General features: G+C 36.7%; 1 protein-coding gene across 4 annotated transcripts in view; it reads left to right on the top strand.

Moving 5' to 3' along the window:
* Positions 1 to 24028, top strand: part of CTNNB1 (catenin beta 1) — a 40006-nt gene that overhangs the window by 5163 nt on the left and 10815 nt on the right. For 3 of the 4 annotated variants that reach the window (XM_036080336.2, XM_036080334.2, XM_036080333.2), the window contains exons 2-6: positions 21666 to 21726; positions 22160 to 22387; positions 22588 to 22841; positions 22968 to 23206; positions 23295 to 23496. In XM_036080336.2, the coding sequence (XP_035936229.1) occupies positions 21714 to 21726; positions 22160 to 22387; positions 22588 to 22841; positions 22968 to 23206; positions 23295 to 23496 (936 nt within the window). In that variant the 5' untranslated portion in view covers positions 21666 to 21713. Of the gene's footprint in view, positions 1 to 21665; positions 21727 to 21833; positions 21966 to 22159; positions 22388 to 22587; positions 22842 to 22967; positions 23207 to 23294; positions 23497 to 24028 lie in introns of all 4 variants that reach the window. The other variant, XM_078073246.1, reaches the window with a different exon arrangement.

The raw sequence follows: 24028 nt of genomic DNA, 5'->3' as shown, positions 1-24028 counted from the left end.
AATTTATCTCTGAAATTGGCTGCTTGTCTTCATTATTGTAACATAAACATTTTGACATTCAAGATAAGTGACTAAAGTAAGATTGCTTTCATAAGCCATATAGGATTGGTCTTCTATTACATTGGCAATGGCTACTCAGTGTTTCTAGGACCATTTGGTATAGAGTAACTGGGACTGTGTGGAATACAACAAATTGGAGAGTACAAATCCTTTCTAAGCAGCCAGTCTTCAGCAGTTCCAGCTATTGTGTGGGAATATAGTTCATGTTGCCACATCATCTGATTTTTTTTCTTGAGAGAAGCAGGAAATCAGATTAATGTGCATCCTTTGATTTGCACATGTTGGTGAATGAAATTCATGTTTTAAGACACTATTCAGCACAAATTAAATACACCTACTGGCAGGATACTGCCAGTTTGTAACATCTGCGATAGTCCCATTTAGAGTACAGTTCTTTGTGATAATGATTCTACTAAATGAGGATGATATGAATCTGTGGGTTCATATAACATAGGAAATAAGATTGTTAAACTATTAGGGTCATGTTTAGGCACTTGGAAAATACCTTCTATCACTTGATTATACATTAGGAACTTAAAAGCACTTTTGTATTATTAACTTGTTTGTGAAATCTGGGAAACTCACACTTGAGTTTAGGAATTATAAGATAGTTTTGGTCAAGGAAAAGGAGAAATAACAACTTGGTCATCTTAATTATAGTTTTTTAAAGAGCATTTTTAAAAGAGATTTCAAAACTTAATCTGTGAAGATATTAAAAATGCTGGACATGTTTTGGTTGTGTGTACATAATCATGTCAGCCTGAAATTTTATTGAGGTCTTTAAATCACGTCCTGGTTTTTATCTGAAGTCTTCACTTTTAACGGAAACTATTATCAGACCAAATCCAAAACTTAAAAGCAAAGTTTAGATAATGAAAAATTAATTGAATATAAGTTTTACTTAAATTAATGGCATGCTGTTACTTGGTTAGAAGAAATTTATGCAGGCAGTTAAATAGATTTTGGTTAAATCTTTTTGTTGCTAGGGCAAAGTTTTTCATTTCTGGAGTTAGAAAAGTTGGGTGTTTAGTCTGCAAGCTACACGTTTAAATGACAAGCTATGTCTGGACTGAAAATGCAGTGCATAGGGCAACATTGATTATAAAACGCAGTATCTGAGAATAGTGCTACAGTTGTATTTATATGATATGGTATAGAATACAAACAAAACTGATCAGTGAACTTTTCACAAAACATTTATCTCAGAGGTGCTTACTCCTTGGCCTATCCCCTATCCCCATGTAACTTTGTCAAGCCACTGTAAAGTTTCTCTTATAACATTCCAGAAATTTCCTGCCTCTGATTTCTTATGAACTTGTTGAAAAGGCTCCCTCCCCCGCCCCAGCAGTTTGAATAGTGTGAACAGCTGGATGATGCTGAGGTGAAAATGCTTCGTAGCACTTCCCATTTTCTCCCGTATTTATTTGTCTCTTCATTTCTTCACTAATGTTCCCACAGTTTTACTTGTGATTTTGTAATTCACCTGTTGCTGTACTGTTTCCTTTTAACTGATTTGTAACAGGTTAAACAATTAGTGAAAAAAATTGGGGGGGGAGATATTTTTAACCTGTTTAAGTTCTGTCAAGTTCATCAGTTCTCAAGGCATACAAACCATATCTGTGATTAATAAATCTTACCGTGAATGCTGGTAGCTGATCTGACTTGGAAGTAAAAGATGTGCAAAGGCTGTAGGGTTAGTTTAATAAGCTTTTATTAAAAGGGTTTTAGGATAGCTGGAATAATTGTGATGTATGTGTATGTATATACACACATTTTATTGTACATTTTTCATATAAAAGTGTGAGAAGTTAGATTTACTGCAAAATTTCTTGGGAATGCAATTTGAAGATGATCTTAAATGATTGTAGTAATTTGCTGCACTGAGGAGTGGTTGTTGTAAACTTTTTTTTTTTTTAAGTATAATTAAGTGGTTTGGGGTAAGGATATAGGGAGTGAGTTTGTCTTTGAAGTTTGCCATATACTAGATGAGTGCCATATGTGTAAAACAGGAACAAGGGTTTCTTGGAAATATTTTCCAGTCTAACTGTGGAGGTTTCCAAGTGGTGTTCCATTCTACTATGTAGAAAGTACTGGTTTAGACAGTTATTTTTCTGAGCTACTGAAAGATTGTAGCAATGTCAGACATTACTTCTGTCTACCTAATAGTTCATTTAGATGCAAAAGTAGACATTAAATGTTATAGGAAACCTAGTATGCGTGGACATGTAACTCTCTCGATACATTTGTAAGTTTAGTCTGTTTTCTGGCATTTTGCTGAATTCTACAGTTTGGTTTTTAAGTCCAGCTATTTTATTATTTTTTTATTATCGTCTGTTGAAAAAAACATGTGAGACTATGAAATTAGGTTTATATTGTTCTAACTTCTTAGTTATGAATATTTTGTGTTATCCATTCATGTAGTAAAACTGTTACTCTCTGATAGTTGTCCTGTAGGTCACTATTTCCTGCCTTAAGTCATCTGTCCTTTTTCCTGGGTCCTGAATCAGAGTGCCAGTCATTCTGTTTCCCATAGAATAAGAAATAAGAGGATAGAAAGTTTAAGAAATTAAAAGTCTGGAACACCTAAAGATTGGGGGTCACTCATGAGGCAGAGTAATGATAGTTAAATTGATATTGCTCAAAAGTGGAAGCTGGGAAGTACTAAAATTGGACTTTTTTTTGTAAGAATACTTAATAATCATGTTTGAAGAATACCCGGACTATAGGCTAAAGGGCCTCAGATTTCTCCCTTTGCCATTATACCCCAGATTGTATTCCATTTCTCTAGAAAGCTCCAAAACAGGAAGACTATTTAACCTCCGCTCTTCAAATGAGTCCCCTCTCGCCCATCAGAAGCTAAGCAGGAACTCCTTCACTACCCTATCTATCAATCTGCATCAAATGTCCATCTTTAAAATGGAGGAAAGAGTATATATCCTGGTCAGAGGCCAGTCCTGACTCATGCCTTTTCAAGGACTTTGTTCTTTTAGTTATACCTAACTTTTCTGTGTTAGTCTTATCCCTCCAGATTCTAATCCCATTGTTTTTTTGTTGTTGTTTGTTTTTTGTGGGATTTTTGTTGTTGTTGTTGTTCTCCATTGCCTACCTTTTATCATCCTCAAATTCACTTATTGTGCATTCTATAACTCATAGTCATCAGGAGACCCCTTTTATTTTCAGTGTATTCTGGGAATGTTCCCTTCTCTTTCTTAATCCCACTGTAACCTAGCCTCTCTCCTGATAATGCTACTTCCTTTGCAGCTCTCTCAGTACCTTTTTGCACAGCTTTTACTACTAAACCAAGAGGTAGAGAAAATGTCTTTGTTTCTCATTGTCACGTCTTAACCATTATTTTCCAGAACTTCAAACTTTGACTCTCATGCCATCAAATTATACTACCCACTACCACTCTATTTTAGTCATCTACCAACTTTCCTGGGGAGGTGTTGGGATGTTTGAGAAAAGAAGAAAAAGTAAGGAGGGTCATCTCCTTCCTTCCTTGAACACTTTATTAGCCTGGCTCACTGTCTTCTTTATTTCTGTCATAATTCTTGGTGAAATCAGTGTCCACGTCAACAGTGCTACTCAAAATGTCGTCTGGTCTGAACTGTTAGTTACTAGCATGGATTATGATAAAGGGTTTGTGCCAGAATATAAATCACCTGTCACTAAATTCTTCTTGATAAAGGATGCAGTATGTTGATTTATAATCTGGTGCAAGCTCCTTATGGTGTCATGGTCTGGCTCTTTGAGGAACATTGATATAAAAGATGCTTCCAATATTCTGGGCTATTAGTTCTTGATTTCTTCTTCAGTGATCTTATTTTTCAATCTAATTCATCCACGTGTTCCCATTTCATATCCTAGAATACCTTGTCTTTTATCAGTAACTATCCCCACCCCAATCTCATTTCACGTGTCCCACTGTCTTATTCCTCTAGTAAATACTTCCAGTTCCAACAGCCCTTCATCTCCACCAGAACCTACAATCTATCCATCTAAGCTTTTCAGTATCCCCTCACCTTCATTTATACCCAGTTGAAATTTCATGTTGAATAATAATCACTTTATATACTCTCAAAAACTTTGTTCTTCTCTGGCTTCATGCCCAATGGTCCCTGGTCTATTCACCCTCTTTTATGACTGTATTTTTCTTTTTCTCAAATATCCCAGCACCTCCTCCCCTATCCTCACTCATCTAATGCCCTTGCTTTCTATTTCACTAAGCATATTGAATAATTGAAAGAATACCTGCATGCTCCCGTATCTGTGACTCTGCTCTTTACTTTCTCTGTCACGGTGGATGAACTTTAGTGTTCCAAGATAAGGACAACCAGTTCATTTGTACACAAGATCCCATTCCCTCATGGTCTCAAGAATAGTATTACTCTTGTCAGTCTCCCTTCTCTTGCATCATTGGTTTTTCCTTCTCTACTAGCTCTTGCCATGAGCATACAAAAATGATTGTTTATCTCATTTTAAAACAGATTTCTCTTCCTGTCTCCCCTTTCACCCACCACCTACACAAAATACCTTGAAAATTCTGCTTATATTCACTCTCCCTTTTCTTTTGAACCCTACCAACAACCACTGTTATAAATTTCCATTCCTCATTTCATTTAACCTATTAGTAGCATTTGGCACAGTTGGCTTGAAATGCTTTTTCCTTTGACTTCTAGGCCACCATGTCTGCTAGCAGTTTTCTTCGTACTTCACTGGTGGTTCCTTCTTAGTCTCCTTTGCTTTTTCTGTTCTCTCTCTGACCTCTTTGTTGATGTGGCTAAGAGTTTAGTTTTAGGACCTCTCCTTTTTTGTTGTCTAAATACACTCCAGTCTCATAGCTTTAAACAGATAACATTTATTTGCTGATAACTTCCAAATTTATATCCCTAGCTTGGGTTTCTCCTCTGAACTCTACATGCTAATACCCAACTATTTTGAAAAAAATTTGGGGTGTCTAAGAAGCATCACAAACTTAATATACATCTAGAGCTGAGCTCCCAATTTCCCATAAGGCTGCTTCTCTTAGTTACCATAGCCATGCCATTGTAATCAGTTGCCCAGATTACTGCACAGGCCTTCTAACTGGTCTCCCTGCTTACACCTTTGTTCCCCTAAAAACGTATTTTCAACACAGTAGCTAGAGTAATCCTTTTAAAGCAGTAGATCATGTAACTTTTCTGTTCAGAAACCTCCAGATGCTTACCATCTCATTCAGTAAAAGCATAAACCCCCTCTGTTCAGCACTCTCTTTATCACCTATTACTTTCCTTTTCTTCTGTGCCACTGTTATGTTTTTCCTCCAACTGGTGAAGCATGCTCCCATATCATGGCTCACTTCCTCACCTCTTTCGGGCTTTTTCTTGCTGTCCTGTCTAAAATCACAGTCCTTCCCTAACTTCCTATCTCCTTTCTTGCTTTATGTTTCTCCTTAGCCCTTATCCCTCTGTAACATAATAGATAACATAATATAACATTTGTTTTGTTATTTTCTTTTTTCTTAGCCTACTAGGATGTAAACTCCAGAAAGACAGGGATTTTTGTCTGTATCCTTGAGTGTTTTCTTCCCAATGCCTACAGCCATACTGCATAAGTTAAGTTGATTGGTAAATGTGTGTTGAGCGAGTTCTATCACCTCACTTGGATCATTCCCAATAGCATATAGGTATATTCCAGACCTTTGCCGAGATGGTTCCTTCTTGTCATTTATGGCTCATGTTCAGGTATCATTTCTACATTGAGGTCTTTCCTGTTCACTCATTTTCATTTTATCATATTATTTGGTTTGTGGCACTTACTTATACTCTGAAGTAACATTGTTTACTTGTTTGTTCTTTCTTCCTCTCCTGGTCTTGTCTTAATTTTGTATCCCTGGTACCCAGAAGAGTGTCTGCAAGTTACAGGTGGTGCTCAGTAAAGGTTTGTTGGCTGGGTGAATATTCTAGACTTGGACACCCTTTGTTTTGCTCCAGCTAATGCCCCATTTATTTCTGTGCTCCATTTCACAGTGTGTTCCTATCCTATGGACATGTCTCCGCTTTTCATCTCCCATTCCACTTCATGCTCTGCTTTCATTTATTCCAGTGAATATGCTCCACTGAGCTCACTATTGGACTTGCATGTTGACCAACTATATGGATACTTTTTAGCTTTATTCTTGCTGGACTACCCAGCATTTGATATATATATTTTTTATTTTTATTTATTTTTTTCTTTCTTCCTTCTATAACAGCACTCACCAGTAGAATTTTCTTTTTTTTTTTTTTAAAGATTTTATTTATTTTTTTGACAGAGAGAGACATAGCGAGAGCAGGAACACAAGCAGGGGGAGTGGGAGAGGGAGAAGCAGGCTTCCCGCTGAGCAGGGAGCCCGATGCAGGGCTTGATCCCAGGACCCTGGGATCATGACCTGAGCCGAAGGCAGACGCTTAACAACTGAGCCACCCAGGCACCCCTCACCAGTAGAATTTTCTGTTGTGGAGATGTTCTACATCTGTGTTGTCCGGTATGGTAACCAACAGCTACATGTGGCGATTGAGCATTTGAAATATGGCAATCTGAAGAACTAATTTTTAATAAAATTAAATGTAAATAACCACATGTGACAAGTAGCTACCCGTATTGGACAGTGCAGTTCTGGAAATACTCCCCATTTTTTTTTCCTTTGTTGCACTAAACTCAGTATCACAACCTAATTGCTCAACCCAGATACCTAAGATTCTTCTTTAATTCCTCTTACCCTACTTTAAGTTCTCTCATTTATTACAACCAGTCTGTTGTTTCTATTTCCAAAGTATTTCTCCAGTGTAGCTATTTTTGGTGCTTAGTTCTACTACCCTAGCTTAAGCCACCACCATCACCTGGACTATTTGCTGTAATTTCTTTACAGGTTTCCCTTTATTTCTTGTCCCCTTTTCAGTTTTTCCCATTATAACCAAAATCAGCTTTTAAAAACTCAATGGGTGCCTGGGTGGCTCAGTCAGTTAAGTATCCAGACTCTTCTTGGTTTCAGCTCAGGTCATGATCTCAGGGTCCTGGGACTGAGCCCTGCCTTTATCTTTGTGCTCAGCAGGGAGTCTGCTTGAGATTATTTCCCCATCCCCCCTCCTGTCCCTGCACATGCGCAAGCGTGCTCTCTCTCTCTCAAATAAGTAAATAAATAAAATCTTTAAAAACTCAGTGGGATTTTGTTATTCAGATTATAACCTTTCATGGACTTTCAGTAGCACTTAGGGAAAAAAAAGCATTCTTTACCAAAGGCTAGAGAACTCTACAGGATCTGGCTATTTTCAGCCTCATCTCATTGCATTCACTTTCCCACTATAATTAAACACTGGTCTCGAGGTTTCATTCTTAAACGTGATCAGGGCTTTATTACTCTGGGCTTCTGCACATGTTACTTCTGTTTCTGGAATGTTCCTGCTCTGCTCCTTACATGCTGTCTCTTTTGCGTCCTTCTTCAGGTCTCGGCTTTTGAAGGTTACCTTCAAGAAGCCTTTGGCCACTATATGTAGGACCTTCCACTTGTCCTTGTGTCATTCCACTCCCTTCTCCTACTTGTTACTTAGTTATACACATACCGCTCTTTCAAGGATGCAAGGACGATGTCTGCTTTAATCGCCACTGTCTACCCAGAATCTGTTATACCTCCTCACATGTAGCATTTGCATAAACAGTTGTTGAATAAATGAAATCTACACATACGTTGTATTTATGCCATTGGTATTGCTATATCCTTGAACTTTTCAGTAAATGAATTGTGGGGAAACCTGTGGAACAGAAAATCTTGATTAACATCACAAATTGGCAAATCGAGAAAACAAAGAACATAATACACCATTGAGGCATTCATATATACCTCCAGGTTATGACTCTCATTTACTGGTGTATTTTTGGGCTTAAAATAGAACAGAGATTTAGAGCTATTCCTTGAAGGTTTTTTTGTATTGAGATAATGACAGTAGTCACATTTTGAAAATAAAAGCTTCCTAGCTCACTCTACTTTCTGTAATATTCTGCTACTCTTCCTAAATATAAGAGAGCCTCATGATTATGAAACCTGTTACTACGGTAAGGCTGTCAAAGGCAGCAAAAATGTCCTTCTGTTTGGGAAAGTAACATAAACTTCGTATGCATGGTGAGATACAGAAGGTTGCTAAAGATTAAGAAGAATCGGGGCACCTGGGTGGCTCAGTCAGTTAAGCATCTGATTCTTGATTTCAGCTCAGGTCAGGGCCACACCCCCTCTCGTGCTCACTGTCTCTCTCAAATAAATAATATCTTTTAAAAAAGAAGGTTACAGTAAGAATCTGTGTTGTCTTAATGAAAGGTATTTCTTAAAGAGCTGACCCTGTGGTTACTCTGTGGAGTCCCATTTGTTTTATTATTTAACTTGAGTTGCTGACCGTTACATACATAGAGTTGGATATGGTTCATCTACAGCTGTAGCCCTTTGCTGGGGGTAGCCGTGTCAGCAACATGTATGACACTTTAAACAAATTTAAAAATGCAATGCCAGGGTCCTATCCCAGCCCTACTGGGTTAAAGAACCATGGGGATGGAGCGGAGTCCTCTGTGTTTAAATTTCTAGGTTAGAATCATTGGAAGGATCTGGTAGCCAGTTTAAAGGGTCCTTCAAGCAAACACGGAGATCTTTTAAAAAAAGACTTTAAAAGGCATACATATATTGAGGCCTAATTCTGGTTTAGTCCATACCTGGTCTTAATGGCCGGAAGTGTTTTTCCCAAATAAATGGTCTTGATGTGGCTTTCATATGTCATTTGTTCCAGTTTTGTTTTTCACATAAACTGTTTCTGGAGGTACAGGCAAAAGCAGTGTGTGACCTCTCAGCAACCTGTTAACTTTCTTAAAAAACGCTTTCTGTTACTGGGTCTTCACATTTAGGTCTAATGTACTTAATTAAAAATGTAAACTCTGTTGCCTTTGGTTTGTTCTCCGTGAAAGTATGTAATAAATAGGTGAGGGGATGGGCAACTACTGTCCTCCACCTGTTTTTGTATGGCCTGAGGACTAAGAATAGTTCTTATATTTTTTAATGGCAGATTAAAAAGTCAAAAGAAGGATCAGATCTCATGACACGTCAAAGTACATGAAATTGCAAATGTGCGATTTCCATGAGTAAAGTTTTACTGGAACACAGCCATGCTTGTTTGTGTACATATTGTCTGTGGCTGCTTTCACACTGTAATAGAGTTGAGTAGTTGCAACAAAGATCTTTTTTAAAAAAACATTTTTATTGTTGGAAGTATAGTTGACATACAATGTTGTATTAGTTTCATGTGTACAACATAACGATTTGACAGTTCTGTACATTACTCACTGTTCATCAGGATAAGCATAGTCACCATTTGTCACCATACAATGCTATTACAATATTGTATTATTGTCTATGTTTCCAATGCTGTACTTTTCATCCCTGTGATGTATTTATTTCATAACTGGGAAATATATATGTGTATATATGTATAAAACTGAGAATTTCTACCTCTTAATTCCCTTCACCTGTTTCACCCATCCCTCACTCCTTCCCTCTGGCAACCACTAGTTCTCTGTATTTATGAGTCTTTCTGCTTTTTTGTTCATTTGTTTTTTAGATTCCACATACAGGTGAAATCATATGGTATTTGTCTTTCTTTGTCTGACTTAGTTCGCTCAGCGTAATTCCCTCTAAGAGGTCCATCCGTGTCGTTATGAATGGCACCGATTCCTTTTTTTTTTTTTCTTTAATGGCTGAGTAGTATCCCGTTTGTGTGTGTGTGTGTGTGTGTGTGTACACACACACACACACCACATCTTTATCCATTCATCTATGGATGGACATTTAGGTTGCTTCCGTATCTTGGCTATTGTAAATAATGCTGCAGTAAACATGGGGTGCATATATCTTTTCCAATTAGTGTTTTCGTTTTCTTTGGATACATACCTAGTTGTGGAGTTACTGGATCATATGGTATTTCTATTGTTAATTTTTTGAGAAACCTCCGTATTGTTTTCCACAGTGGTTGCACCAATTTCCACTGCCACCAACAGTGCACAGGGGTTCCCTTTTCACCACATCCTTGCCAACACTTACTATTTCTTGTCTTTTTGATACTAGCCATTCTGGTTTGTGTGAGGTGATAACACATACTGGTTTTGATTTGCATTTCCCTGATGATTAATGATGTTGAGCATCTTTTCATGCGTCTGTTGGCTGTCTATAGGTCTTCTTTGGAAAAATGTTTATTTAGGTCCTCTGTCCAGTTTTTAATTAGATGTTTGGGTTTTTTTGGTGTTGAGTTGTGTAAGTTCTTTATATATTTTGGATACTAATCTTTATTGGATATATCATTTGCAAATATTTTCTCCCATTTGGTAGGCTGCCTTTTCATTTTGTTGGTGGTTTCCTTTGGTGTGCAAAGCTTTTTATTTTGATGTAGTCCCGTTTTATGGCCTACAAAGCCTAAAATAATTACTGTCTGGCCCTTTACGGAAAAAGTTTGCTGACCTCTGTTTCAGATATACGTTCTTCATAAATGAATCCTTCATGTTCCTAAAGGCATTTAAGAAGTCTCCTAGGTTATATATAATTGTTTTTTGGTTATCTCAGCCTTTGTATTATTTCATTTGTCTTGCTGTCTAGTTTTTTTGAACATCTTTCTTATTGGCACATTCAGTCCATCAAATCTTTAAAAGCTTGGTATGTGCTAAGCACTTTGGATACAATGAGAAAACTAAAGATAACAGCCCCAGCCCTCACCGTGTTCACACATTGAACTTTTTTTTTTTTAAGGTCTCTGTGCTGTATGGTGGGAAACTCTTATAACAAGTGAAAAAGAGGAAGGTTATTGCTAAGGGGTATAAAGTAATGCATTAATTACTTCTAGAAGTCATTGAGTCCCTTGCTGTTAATTCTGCCTATAGCCTGAACCTAGAGATTAACATCTGGAGACTTTCTTGAAATAAACTCTTACATCTCCTTGGAGTAATAAGCTTGTGTTTGAAAATTTTGCATTTTCTTGTCAGCAGTAGTGCCATCTAGCTAGGCAGGAGTCAAAGTATGAAGTATGTAGTGAGTCGCATCTTAGATTGTTTTGTTTTGTTTTTTCCCTGTAGTCACTGTTCAAAGAATGTAGTTCTTTTTGCTACCCTTTCTCTTGCATTGATCTGCAACATTGTTAAATACGAATTGTCCTTAGCTTTCAGATGGGGGTGGGATATATGATTTGATTAAAATTTCATGACTCTGAGCTTAAACATAAGACCTGGATTTGAATTTTAACTGATCAGTTTATTAGCTATACTCTTATATTAACTGCTCCTAGTCAGGCTTTTAATCTGATAATTTGGGGAATGTTGTCTACTTTATGAGGTTTCTGGAAACATTCAATGGGGTAACATTAGACTCAGAACTCAAGTTACTAAGCATTTAATTATGATACATTGTGTCAAGGGAAAAATTAGATGTTTACCTGATATTACAAGGCAACATCCTAAAATTATGCTGTAAAATATATTTAAAATAAGTCAGCCAAATCTGGCATTACTTTGTGATGCAGTTGATTCTTAGAATAGTGCCATTTTAATAGAACAAGAACTGAATGAAAATTTCTATTAAACTACTAAAAATAGGAAAATTATATAATTAAATAAAATGTTATTTTTCTAAATATCAAAAAAATGCAGTGTTTGATTTCCTTGCTTTTAGAAAACATTATTTTTCCAAAGAATATCTCTTTTTTTTTTTTGCCTTGAGGTACTAATGGTTGGTTGAGAAGGTTCCACATTTTTTTCGCAGAGAGTCTTAAAATAGGCCACTTAGCTTTCATACTTAGAAATGTTTCCTTCATGTTCAGTATCACTGGCTAACACATATGGGGCTAAATGATATATTTTCTTGGACATTTATCATTTCTAATACTATTGTATTACATAAATTTAATTCTGGGAATGTGTGCAAAAATCTTAAAATATGCAAATGTTTTGCATATCAGATATGTGTTGAATTTTTTTTTCCCTAAAAATATTCATTATTTTTAATGGCTACATAGTTATCCACTACCCCTTCCCACTTGGGTGATTTACAATTAATAGTAGCTTCCTGATTGGTGTCCCTGCTTTTCTTTTGGCCCCTCACCCTCTTTTTTATCCATACAGACACTAGAGTGAATTTTAAAAGGCCTAAATCACAGTACATGCATCTCAGTGGCTTCCTAGTGCACTTTGGATTTTACTCTACATCCTTATTGACCTGGTCCTTTCCTCTTTTCATAGTTCCCTGACATCTTGTTACACTGGTGACCTTTTTAGTACCTTTACCAAACAGCTCATAACCTTCCTTTGCACTTTTTCTCTGCATGAAGTGTTCTGTCCCGTCTTCAGGTGACTGGCTTCTCCTTCTCTGCTCAGATGTCCCTCCATCATCCGTCACTCTTACCGAGAGTAGCCTTCCTCCTCAGCCAGTTACTCTGTTCTCACCTTGTTTATTTCCTTCACAGCAGTTCTCTTTAAATTGTTTTGTTTTTATTAACTTTCTAATCATAGAATGCAAGCTTTACTAGATGTATGAGCTTGACTCTCTGACTCTCTTATTCACTGTTATTGCAGTGCCGGTAATATGAAAGGTGTTACGTATTTGTTCAATGGATGAAAATATATTCCATTTAATAAATTATTTTTTATTCATTCCCTTGTTGATGAGCATTTGGGTAATTTCCAGCAATTTCTATGACTGCTTCACTGTGCAGACCTCTTGGCATACTTCTGTGAATATTCCTGCATAATACATTTCTGTTTTAAAAATGGAATTTTAAAGTGAGAGGGTATTTACACTTACATTTAATGGGTAGTGCCAACTTACCCTCCAGAAAGTTTCTGCCAGTTTAACTACAGTTAACTCTTGAATAATGAGATTAGGGGCACCAGACCCACACAGTCCAAAGTCTCTGTATAACTCTGACTCCTCCAAAACTTAACTTGCTATAGCCTACTGTTGATAGAAAAAAAAAAAAAGCCTTACTAATAACATAAACAGAGGATTAAGACATATTTTGTGTGTTGTATTATATACTGTATTCTTACCATAAAGTAAGCTAGAGAAAAGAAAATGTGAAGAAAATCATAAGAGAAAATACTTTTATTACAGTACTGTATTATTAAAAAAAAAATCCATGTATACAAGAAACAAGTGTTGGCAAGGATGTGGAGAAAATGGAACCCTCTTGCACTGTTGGTGGGAAGGCAAACTGGTGCAGCCATTGTGGAAAATAGTATGGAGTTTCCTCGAAAAATTAAAAATAGAACTACCATATGATCCAGTAATTCCAGTACTGGGTATTTACCCAAAGAATACAAACACACTAATTTGAGAAAATATTATGCACCCCTATGTTTATAGCAGCATAGCCAAACTATGGAAGTAGCCCAAGTGTCCATTGATAGATGAATGGATAAAGAAGATGTAGTTTATATGTAATGGAATATTATTCAGCCATAAAAAAGAATGAAATCTTGCAATTTGCAACAGCATGGAGAGAGCTAGAGAGCATAATGCTAAGCGAAATAAGTTAGAGAAAGACAAATACCATATGATCTCACTCGTGTGGAATTTAAAAAACAAAACAAATGAGCAAAGAAAAAAAAAAGGCAAACCAAGAAACAGACTCTTAACCATAGAGAACAAATTGATGGTTATCTTTACTGGTCTGATAAGCAAAATAAATGAGTTTCTATTCTTTTGTGTATATTTATTGCTTGCTTTCTATTTTTCCTTTGAAATGATGGTTCCTGCCCTTTCCCTGATGTTTTTTTCTTACTGATTTGTCCTTAGTTCTTTGTGTACTGTGGATATTAGCCTTTAATCTTATTTTACCTGTCTTGTGTCCAGCGTGTCATTTTTTAAATTACTTTGTATGTGGTGGGTTTTTGTTGTTGTTGTTATTGCCTGGAATTTAAAAATTTTTATGTACACACACAAATAGTCCAGAGTTTCAAGTCATACTTCTGTTTGGCTTCTTACCATCATGTATTTCTATATATACCACCCTTGCTTATATATACCTTGTTTTATCTCATTGTTTTGTTTGATTTCTTACATGTAAGTATTTGATAAATGTAGGTTTAATTTTAACATAGTGAAATGAAAATAGATGAAAAAAGGATAAAAGAAATGTTTTTTTCGAAGACAAGCCCGTTTCCTGATACTGTTAATCACATAATCCACCTGTCTCCCGCTACTTGAAGTATCACCTCTTTGATTTATTAAATTGCCATATTATATCTTGGTGTTGTGTGATTACAATAGTCTCTTATCCATTCATATCCCAATTATACAATTCTTTAATTGCTGTGGCTGTTGATTTATAATGTATTTTAGTATCTGATAGAATTGGTCCCGTCTCATAGTTATTTCAGTCCTTTTTTTTTTTTAATTATCTTTATACTTCTATTCCAAATGAACTTAAGAACCATTTTCAGTGCTAAAGAAATCTGAGAATTTTGGGGGACTACATTAAATTTATAAACTAAATTAGAGAAAGCCAACAATATCTTATTAATATAAAAGTTTTCCAGTCAAAAAACATAACTCCATTTAATCTTGTATGTACTTTGTTTTTATTGTTGCTTTCATGAATGAGATCTTTTTGTGATTATATTTTTCTAACCTATTTGTATATAAGAAAGTAGTTTGTACATAATGGTCCCTTTTATTAAAAATCTAGTTTAACTGTGAACTGCTTTCTGTGCAGCCTTGTCACACTGTAACTTAAAATGGGTGTGAAAGTGTCTCTAGAGTGTTAAAGAAAGTCCTCAAGTTAAAAAGTATTTAGCTAATCATCATTTTGTGAACTCGAAAGAGAAGCAGGATTTTCAGTTTCAGGATATGATGGAAACAGACCCTCCCACATCCCACATAGCTTATAGTCTTTAGCCTTCTAAAATAGACTTGTAGCCTGGTTAGCTTTTGTGACTGCTGCCTCTTTAAGGAGACAGAGTATTTATTTTATCCTCATCTTTGAGACTTGAGTTTGTTAGGTTTAGTTGGTTTGACAAAAATGTACATGAAATACTTACGTCTTTTATGGATAGTTCCATTTTAATTGTTTGAAAATAGTAAAGTACAAAGATTTTCTCATATTTTGAAATCATATTTGGAGTTTACCTGAAATGTTCATTTCCTTGTTTTATTTTTAATCAGTTATTTTTGCTATGCAAGATATAGAGAATAATGTAACAGTCATGTACTCATGGGTGAACCAGATTAAGAGATGTATGTATTTTTGCTGTATTTATTTGACTTTAAAAAAACGCTGGAGAGTTGAAGGCATCTTTAATACCCTTCATTTCTGATTCTCTTTGCACCCAGGTATTAAGCAGCTGGCATGTAATCTTTGTACTTTCACTGCATCAACAATATCAACAACATTAAACATTTTTTTAACTTAGCTGGCATAAAATTATATTTGGAAATTATAAAAATGTGCCTGTGTAGATAAAGGCTATTTCCTATGTACTTTGAGATAGCTGTATTTTAAAATATCTGTCTTTTTGGTTGCTTAGATTAATATAGGCTAAAGAAAAACTATCTGCTTTTTGTAGTGATTTGTTCAAAGTGGATAAAGTGAAAGTGTGTTTTAAAACATTATCTTTTTTTCTGAAGTATCCAGACTGTTTTAGGATTACGTTACTGACCAAAGATTCTGTGTGAAGCTACTCATTGGTGAGACTAAGGATATATCAGAGTGTAAAGAATATTACCATAGTCGATTATTTTAAATAGTAAAATCGTATTTTCGGATATACACAGGAGGCCTAAATATGCTATACCAATGATTATTCAAGGAGCTTCTTATATGTAACATAAACATGTATTTTATAAAAATATAAAAGGACAGGGACACCTGGGTGGCTCAGTCGTTAAGCTTCTGCCTTCGGCTCGGGTCATGATCCCAGGGTGCTGGGATCGAGCCCCATGTCAGGCTCCCTGCTCGGCAGGAAGCCTGCTTCTCCCTCTCCCACTCCCCCTGCTTGTGTTCCCTCTCTCGCTGTGTCTCTCTGTCAAATGAATGAATAAAATCTTTAAAAAAAAAAAAAATATATATATATATATATATATATATAAAAGGACTGCATTAAGAATCTGGCAAGCCGAAAAGGCTACATGTGGCAAACAAACAAGAGAAATTAAGCATGTAATTTCAGAATTTAGAAAAACTTGCAGGTGGTGTGTACATTAGATGGATGGACATGGCTACTATAGGTTGTCCTGAGGTAACAGTTGATGCTCCTCACACCTTGCTTGGTAGGCTGGCCACTCGTACGGGGTCTTCTGTGGAAAATTGTCTGCTTATGTTCCCTCAGTATTATGGAGCTGTGTATCAAAGGCCTTATAAATTCTTACCCTTTTAACCCAGTAGTTGGAGCAGTCCTCATGTGGAAGGTAAGTGGAAGAAACTAAGAGAATCGTTTATATGCAAACATTTTTGTTCAGCATTGTTTGAATAGCAAACTAAATGGGGGAGGATTAAATATTCAAGAAAGGGAGATTTGGTTAAATTATAATACAGATATATGATACAGTATAGATGAAAATATTTTGTTAGGGTCTACAATACAAGGAATTGGTTTTTGTATGTTTATATTAAAAGAATACCGATAGTAAATTTAATAAAATACTGAATATACCAAAACATCATTAACTGTGTATCATTATGATGGGAACGATAAGGAAAAATATTATTTTATACTACGCATATATATGTTTTACTTTATAGGTAGGGTAGAGAATAGGGAAGACAATAAAATGAAGGAGGGAGAGAGATCATTTGGGAAATGTCCTAATTTTTCCTAGTCACAGACAGTTCATATTCTAGTAGCGATTTTTTCACCCTATGTATTTAAAGATAATACAAAGGGCATTAATGTTAGGCGTTTTGGAGGAGCAAAAGTGTCATTAGGTATTTGTTTTTTATGGGCTGGTAAAGGGAGATTCCTCTCAGAATACACAAAGACATAGCTGAGGAGTAAAAGTAAGAAGGAAACTAGAGTGAGTTGTGATTTAAAGTGTTACTGATGAATGAAAAGTGCCCAAACAGGAAGATTTGAGGAGACTGTAAATTTTTTAACTGGCAAGGTATTAGGGATGGTTAATAAAAATGCATTATGTGGGCGCCTGGGTGGCTCAGTCGTTAAGCGTCTGCCTTCGGCTCAGGTCATGATCCCAGGGTCCTGGGATCGAGTCCCACATCGGGCTCCCTGTTCGGCGGGAAGCCTGCTTCTCCCTCTCCCACTCCCCCGCTTGTGTTCCTGCTCTCGCTATCTCTCTCTCTGTCAAATAAATAAATAAAAAAATCTAAAAAAAAAAAAAAAAAATGCATTATGTTTCTCAGGAAACAAACTGAGGGTTGCTGGAGTGGGGGGTGGCGTGGGAGGGATGGGGTGGCTGGGTGATGGACACTGGGGAGGGTATGTGCTATGGTGAGCGCTGTGAATTGTGCAAGACTGTTGAATCACAGATCTGTACCTCTGAAACAAATAATGCAATATATGTTAAGAAAAAAAAAGATAGGAGGGGAAGAATGAAGGGAAAATCGGAGGGGGAGACGAATCATGAGAGACGATGAACTCTGAAAAACAAACTGAGGGTTCTAGAGGGGAGGGGGGTGGGAGGATGTGTTAGCCTGGTGATGGGTATTAAAGAGGGCATGTTCTGCATGGAGCACTGGGTGTTATGCACAAACAATGAATCATGGAACACTACATCAAAAACTAATGATGTATGGTGATTAACATAACAATAAAAAATTAAAAAAAATTCAGCCACAAAAAAAAATGCATTATGTTTGTGCTTTTAGATTTACAAAGCAAATATTACTTAGAATGGTTTTTAATCCCTGAGGATTTTTCGTAAGTTTATCATGCTCCTGAAATAGAGTCGTGTTTTCTTACTTGAAAACGGAATAAGTGATTGGCTTTGGTTCTTCCAGTACGGGTTATTGGAAAGTGAATTGTTTGCATGAACTGCCAGTATAAAACTGTGGCTTTATAATCTGCTTTATTTTTACATAGCAGAGTTACTCCTAGTTAGTAATACTGACATTTTGTGAAATCTAAGGTAATTAAGATAATTTGTCCTAATGGGAACTGGAGAAGTAAACTTTAGTGTGAAACCTGTATCATGTCAAGAATTCTCAAATGACTTTGACAGAAGGCCACTTAAGGTATACAAGGTGAAGTAGACGCTCCAATTCACTCCTTGTGAAATTGAGTCACAGCTAGTATATAACACTTTTATAAAAGTGTTCTGGTATGCAAAAAATATCCTTTTTATAGCCACATAATGACCTAATGTATGTAACTTACTTTAAAATTATTCTGTGGGAGGGCACAAATACTACATAATATTAACAGTCATTAAGTATAGGTGATGTGGGTGTTCATTATACAGTTGTGTCTACTTCCCTGCCTATTTGAAATTTTTCCTAATAAGAAAAAAGAAAAGCCTAGAATGCTTAAGTAGTCCTATTAGAAAAGCTGAAGGAAAAATTGCTTATTAGTAATACTTTGAATAAGGTGTGGATCAGGATGAATTTTTCACCTAGGTAGAAATTATTAATATATAAAGGGTATATATTTTTTTCTATTCCGTATCTTGTTAAACACTTACAGAGTTTTAAATCAAAAATTGATAAATTTTGAGATAACTGGAAAGAATACATTTTTAACAAAAAGAAAAAAATAAAAGGAAGGATGCATGTATCCATTACCTCACTAAACTGGATAAATTGGCTATCCTGGCAATCCTCTTTCTTTGTTAAAGCACCACTTGGTGGTGATAAAGCTGGCAAGACACAAAGCATTCTAATGCAGTCTGTAGTTAGTGATCACTTGCATTGGGAACATTTAGTACTTCATAATTCGTTAGCATTATGCCCTCCCTTTATCTTGAGTTGGTACTTAATGGGCTTTTCCCCATTTTTGTTTCTCCTAATTCTGAAATGGCCATTAGTTGGAGCTTTGATCCTCTAGATTGATCATCTTGTTTCTTCTCTCTTCTCTTTTGTATATTGAGCATCTTTCTCCTTTATGCTCTAAGAGGTTTTTTATTCTCACCTTTGGTTATTTAGTGAGCTTTTTATTATCTCCAATCTTTTTGAGGGTAATAAATTGAAACATTCTGTTTCCTTCCCCACCCTTAGCCTTTTTTAAAATTCTGTGTTACTCTGGAGTCAGTTTTTCTGTTGGTTTTTCTTGAACTTTTTCCTTTGATATTGAAGATTTTTCTGATGTGTTTGGTAAGTCTTGGTTAATTGGGACCTCTAGAATTGGGCCCCTAATGATTGGCAGGGTGTGGTGGGGGGGGGAGCCAGCCCTTGGGCCGAAAGTTCTGTCCACAGGAAGGATGAGGAAAGCTTTCCTTTTGGGCAAGATTCTGGCCTAGTTCTCTTTGGACAGTATATTCAATTTCTAAAGAAATTTCTAGAGTGAAGAGTTCTCATATTTTTGGAAAATTTGGATTTGTCTGCAGAGTAATGTAGGAGTGAGTTGGTTATTGTGTTGCTTATGTAGATCCCCATTTTCCTTCCTACTTTTTATTTCTCAGCCTGCTGGATTGACACTTGCCCTCCCTCACACATAGGATTGTAGTGAAGAGCAAGAATAATTCTTTTGTATGCTGCATAAAAAATTTAAAGTGCTATAAAAATAATAGTATTTACAAGTCCCCAACATACAAACTGATGTTGTAAGTTTGGAATAGGAGCTTGCTTTTTTCCATAAAATCATTATAGATTATGATCAAATTACAGATCAGCCCATATAAACAGATTTTACACAGTAACATGGCAAAATGTTTTGCCTTTGCATCAGCAACAAGGGAACAATACTATAAATGTTTTTGCCTTGAAGCCATGTACACTTGAACCTTGAACAGTGCAGGGGTTAGGGGCACCAACCCCTCCGCACAGTGGAAAATCTGCATATAACTTTTGACTTGTCAAAAACTTAACTACTAATAGCCTACTATTGACCAGAAGCCTTACCAATAACATAAAGTTGATTAACACATATTATTTATGTATATTATAGTGACTAGTTGGTTTCTGAACCCTGTGGCATTCATTGGCCAAAGGAGGAGCCTAATGTAGGACATGTTTTAGGTCGCCTTTCCCGGAAGTATACCGGGAGCTGGAGTGGGGAACTCAGTTTCCAGAGAGTCGGAAAAATAAAAGCTAAAATGCAGCATCGGTGAATAGAGAACTTGGGTATTTCTCAAAGTGTGGTCTGCAGATCATTTGTGCATCCTAGAATGTTCATTAAAAATTCAGGTTTCTATGCCCCACTCCCAATCAAAACATTAAACACATAATCCTGCTTGGTATCTTAAAAGATTCTTACTGACAGGAACCACCTTTATTATTTTCTGTCCTTCATTTTGCTGTGTACAAAGATTGTCAGTTGTTTGTACTGTGGACACTAAAACAATTGTATCCACCACTCTTGTCATCTTTACGTGTCAAGTGATCTTTGTGGTTATAAAAATCTAGTACTGGAAGAGCAATTTCAGGAATAATTAATACATGCTTCCTTTACATTTGAGCAAATAGGACTTGAGAGTGTAGTTTCCAACTTTAGACTCCTTTTTACATTGATAGAATACACACTTCACACTTAAATATTTTAGTCCCTATCTTTACATATTGGTAAGCCAATATGTAATTTGTAGTGCAAGATAAACTTGTTTAGGGGAATACTTTGTGATAAAGGAAATTTTATTAGGAGTGTCTAGTGGCCATGAGCCTTTAAACAATTCTCATTTGCAAGTAGTTTCCCATGTGATTCAGTATTCTGACTATTACACAATAAAGCCAAAATGCAAACATAGATGCTAAGATTTATATATATAAATATATAAATATGTAATTACACATATGAGTAATTAAGCTTTTTATAATCAAAACAGCATTAGTCAGTAATACTTATATTTATAATACACCATTGCTATAAATTTGAGCTAGAAAAATTTTCCTAAAAAGGTGCTTTTTGTGTTGCAGACTTGCATTTGAAAAGTAATTTTACTTCTTAGTAAAAGATTAAGTGAAGGTATTTTAGATGGCATTGTATCAGGAAAGAAAAACCATTTAATGAAAATCTGGTGTGGGTTTTTTTTTTTTTTTTCCCCATGTCCAATTCCACTGTCCAGAATTTTTCAGTGAAAGAAGTTAAAAAGGGAGAGAGGCCTTTTGGGAACTCAAGGAGGAGTTGATTTTGAATAGTTTTTTTTCCCCCACTTTGGCTTTCACTATAAATTTTCTTTACCTACAATAATTATGCTTTCTGACCTCCTGAATAACTGTAATTTGTATTTCTACTTAAAAAGAGGTGCTTGTTAATAAGAGGAATTTTTACTTCGAGGTTCAGCAGTGGTGGAGCTGTGGTTGAGTGTTACGGAGGAGACTGTGGAGTCTGGGTTTCACTCTCACATGATAAAAGGGGATTTGGGGCTTTTCATGGATATCGTCCGTGATGTTTAGCAGGCCATCCTAGTGACTGAAAAGTACTAAAAACAAACTAATTTTAAATCCTAATGACTTGATTAACTCTTTTAGGGTATCTGAAGCACACCATACAACGGTTTTGAAAATCCCGTGTGGGCAATGGCTACCCAAGGTTTGTATCATAAGTCTTTAGTTACTGAATCGGGGCTCTGCTTCATTGCCATTAACCCAGTCTGGCTCAGATCCCCCTGCTTTACTCTCTCCCTGCTTACTTGTCAGGCTACCTTTTGCTCCATTTTCTGCTCACTCCTCCTAATGGCTTGGTGAAATAGCAAACAAGCCACCAGCAGGAATCTAGTCTGGATGACTGCTTCTGGAGCCTGGATGCAGTACCATTCTTCCACTAATTCAGTGAGTAACTGTTAGGTGGTCCCCTAAGAGTGCAGATATTTCATCACTGAGCTAATCCTGGCTATTGTTATTCTTGGCTGTCTTTCAGATTTGACTATTCCTAACAATATTTCAGTGGGTCGTCATATCACAGATTTTTAAAGTGAAGATAACATTTCCGTGGTAGTAATGCTAACCCTGTTTGATTTTTATAGCTGATTTGATGGAGCTGGACATGGCCATGGAGCCAGACAGAAAAGCGGCTGTTAGTCACTGGCAGCAACAGTCTTACCTGGACTCTGGAATCCATTCTGGTGCCACTACCACAGCTCCTTCTCTGAGTGGTAAAGGCAATCCCGAGGAAGAGGATGTGGATACCACCCAAGTCCTGTACGAGTGGGAACAGGGCTTTTCTCAGTCCTTCACTCAAGAACAAGTAGCTGGTAAGAGTGTTACTGCCTTAGTATACTGAGTCAGAAGTCAATTTTGAGAATGATTCTTAAAAAAGTTAGTGTGTAATCGCTTAAATAAAATGATGTGGTAAAGAGAGGGGAGTGATTGTGATACTACCTTACCACTTAGGGTAGCACAAATTCAGGTGAATGCTGAATTATGGATAGTGAGTGCTGATTATCTTTTCCAGATATTGATGGTCAGTATGCGATGACACGAGCTCAGAGGGTGCGAGCTGCTATGTTCCCTGAGACCTTAGATGAGGGCATGCAGATCCCATCTACACAGTTTGATGCCGCTCATCCTACTAATGTCCAGCGTTTGGCTGAACCATCACAGATGCTGAAACATGCAGTTGTAAATTTGATTAACTATCAAGATGATGCAGAACTTGCCACACGTGCAATCCCTGAACTGACAAAACTGCTAAACGATGAGGACCAGGTAAGTAACGATACAGCTAGCTTTTAATCTGTTTTGAAGGAAACTTTCAAGGAAGGAGCCTCAGAATGTCTACCCAATATCAGTATTTGAAAACTAATGCTGTCTTTTAATTCCTATACATTATAGGTGGTGGTTAATAAGGCTGCAGTTATGGTCCATCAGCTTTCGAAAAAGGAAGCTTCCAGACACGCCATCATGCGTTCTCCTCAGATGGTGTCTGCTATTGTACGCACCATGCAGAATACAAATGATGTGGAAACGGCTCGCTGTACTGCTGGGACCTTGCACAATCTTTCTCATCATCGTGAGGGCTTGCTGGCCATCTTTAAGTCTGGGGGCATTCCTGCCCTGGTGAAGATGCTTGGGTAAGAAAACATGGTCAGAATGCTTGAAGCTAGGAAGGCGAAGAGTGCCATCACAGCATTTCTGATGAGGCTTTTTTCTTCTTCCCAGTTCACCGGTGGATTCTGTATTATTTTATGCCATTACAACTCTCCACAACCTTTTATTGCATCAAGAAGGAGCTAAAATGGCAGTGCGTTTAGCCGGTGGGCTGCAGAAAATGGTTGCCTTGCTCAACAAAACAAATGTTAAATTCTTGGCTATTACAACAGACTGCCTTCAGATTTTAGCTTATGGCAATCAAGAAAGCAAGGTAAAAGAATTGTTCTGAATGTGGTTCATGGAGCGTCAGGGAATCCAGCGTCATGTCCTTCTGTGGACTCTTGCACATTCTTTGTATGCTTCATCCTTTGTGTATATCCTAGAAAAAAAAGTTGGACATCTCTTTTTCTTTAAATATTTGTCTGTCTGTATGAAGCTAGGTGATAGGGATATAGTGGGCAAACTTAGAGCTTTCATTCTTAGGTGGGTGATAGGCACCGAGATAATAATCTAATTATTATTTAATCCATTTATTCCAAGGAAGTAGAGGGGCTATGAGAGCATATATGTGAACCAGATCCTGTTTGGAAGGTTCAGGGAGACCTGTGGGAGGAAGTGATAGTTGAGTTCAGCTCTCAAGGATGAGGAGAGACTGACTAGGTGAAGGTCAGAGAGAGGAAATGACACCTTTGAAAGTCCTACTGAGGGAGGAGAGGGATGAGTTTATGAAGAGTAAAGGTTTGAGATTGAGACTATTGAGATATCCAGCAGGGCAGGTCCCGCAGGGCCTTGTAGAATATGTT

The sequence above is a fragment of the Halichoerus grypus genome, chromosome 1, assembly GCF_964656455.1.
Source record: "Halichoerus grypus chromosome 1, mHalGry1.hap1.1, whole genome shotgun sequence".
Classification (NCBI taxonomy): domain Eukaryota; kingdom Metazoa; phylum Chordata; class Mammalia; order Carnivora; family Phocidae; genus Halichoerus; species Halichoerus grypus.
This window is presented reverse-complemented; position numbering and strand designations above follow the sequence as displayed.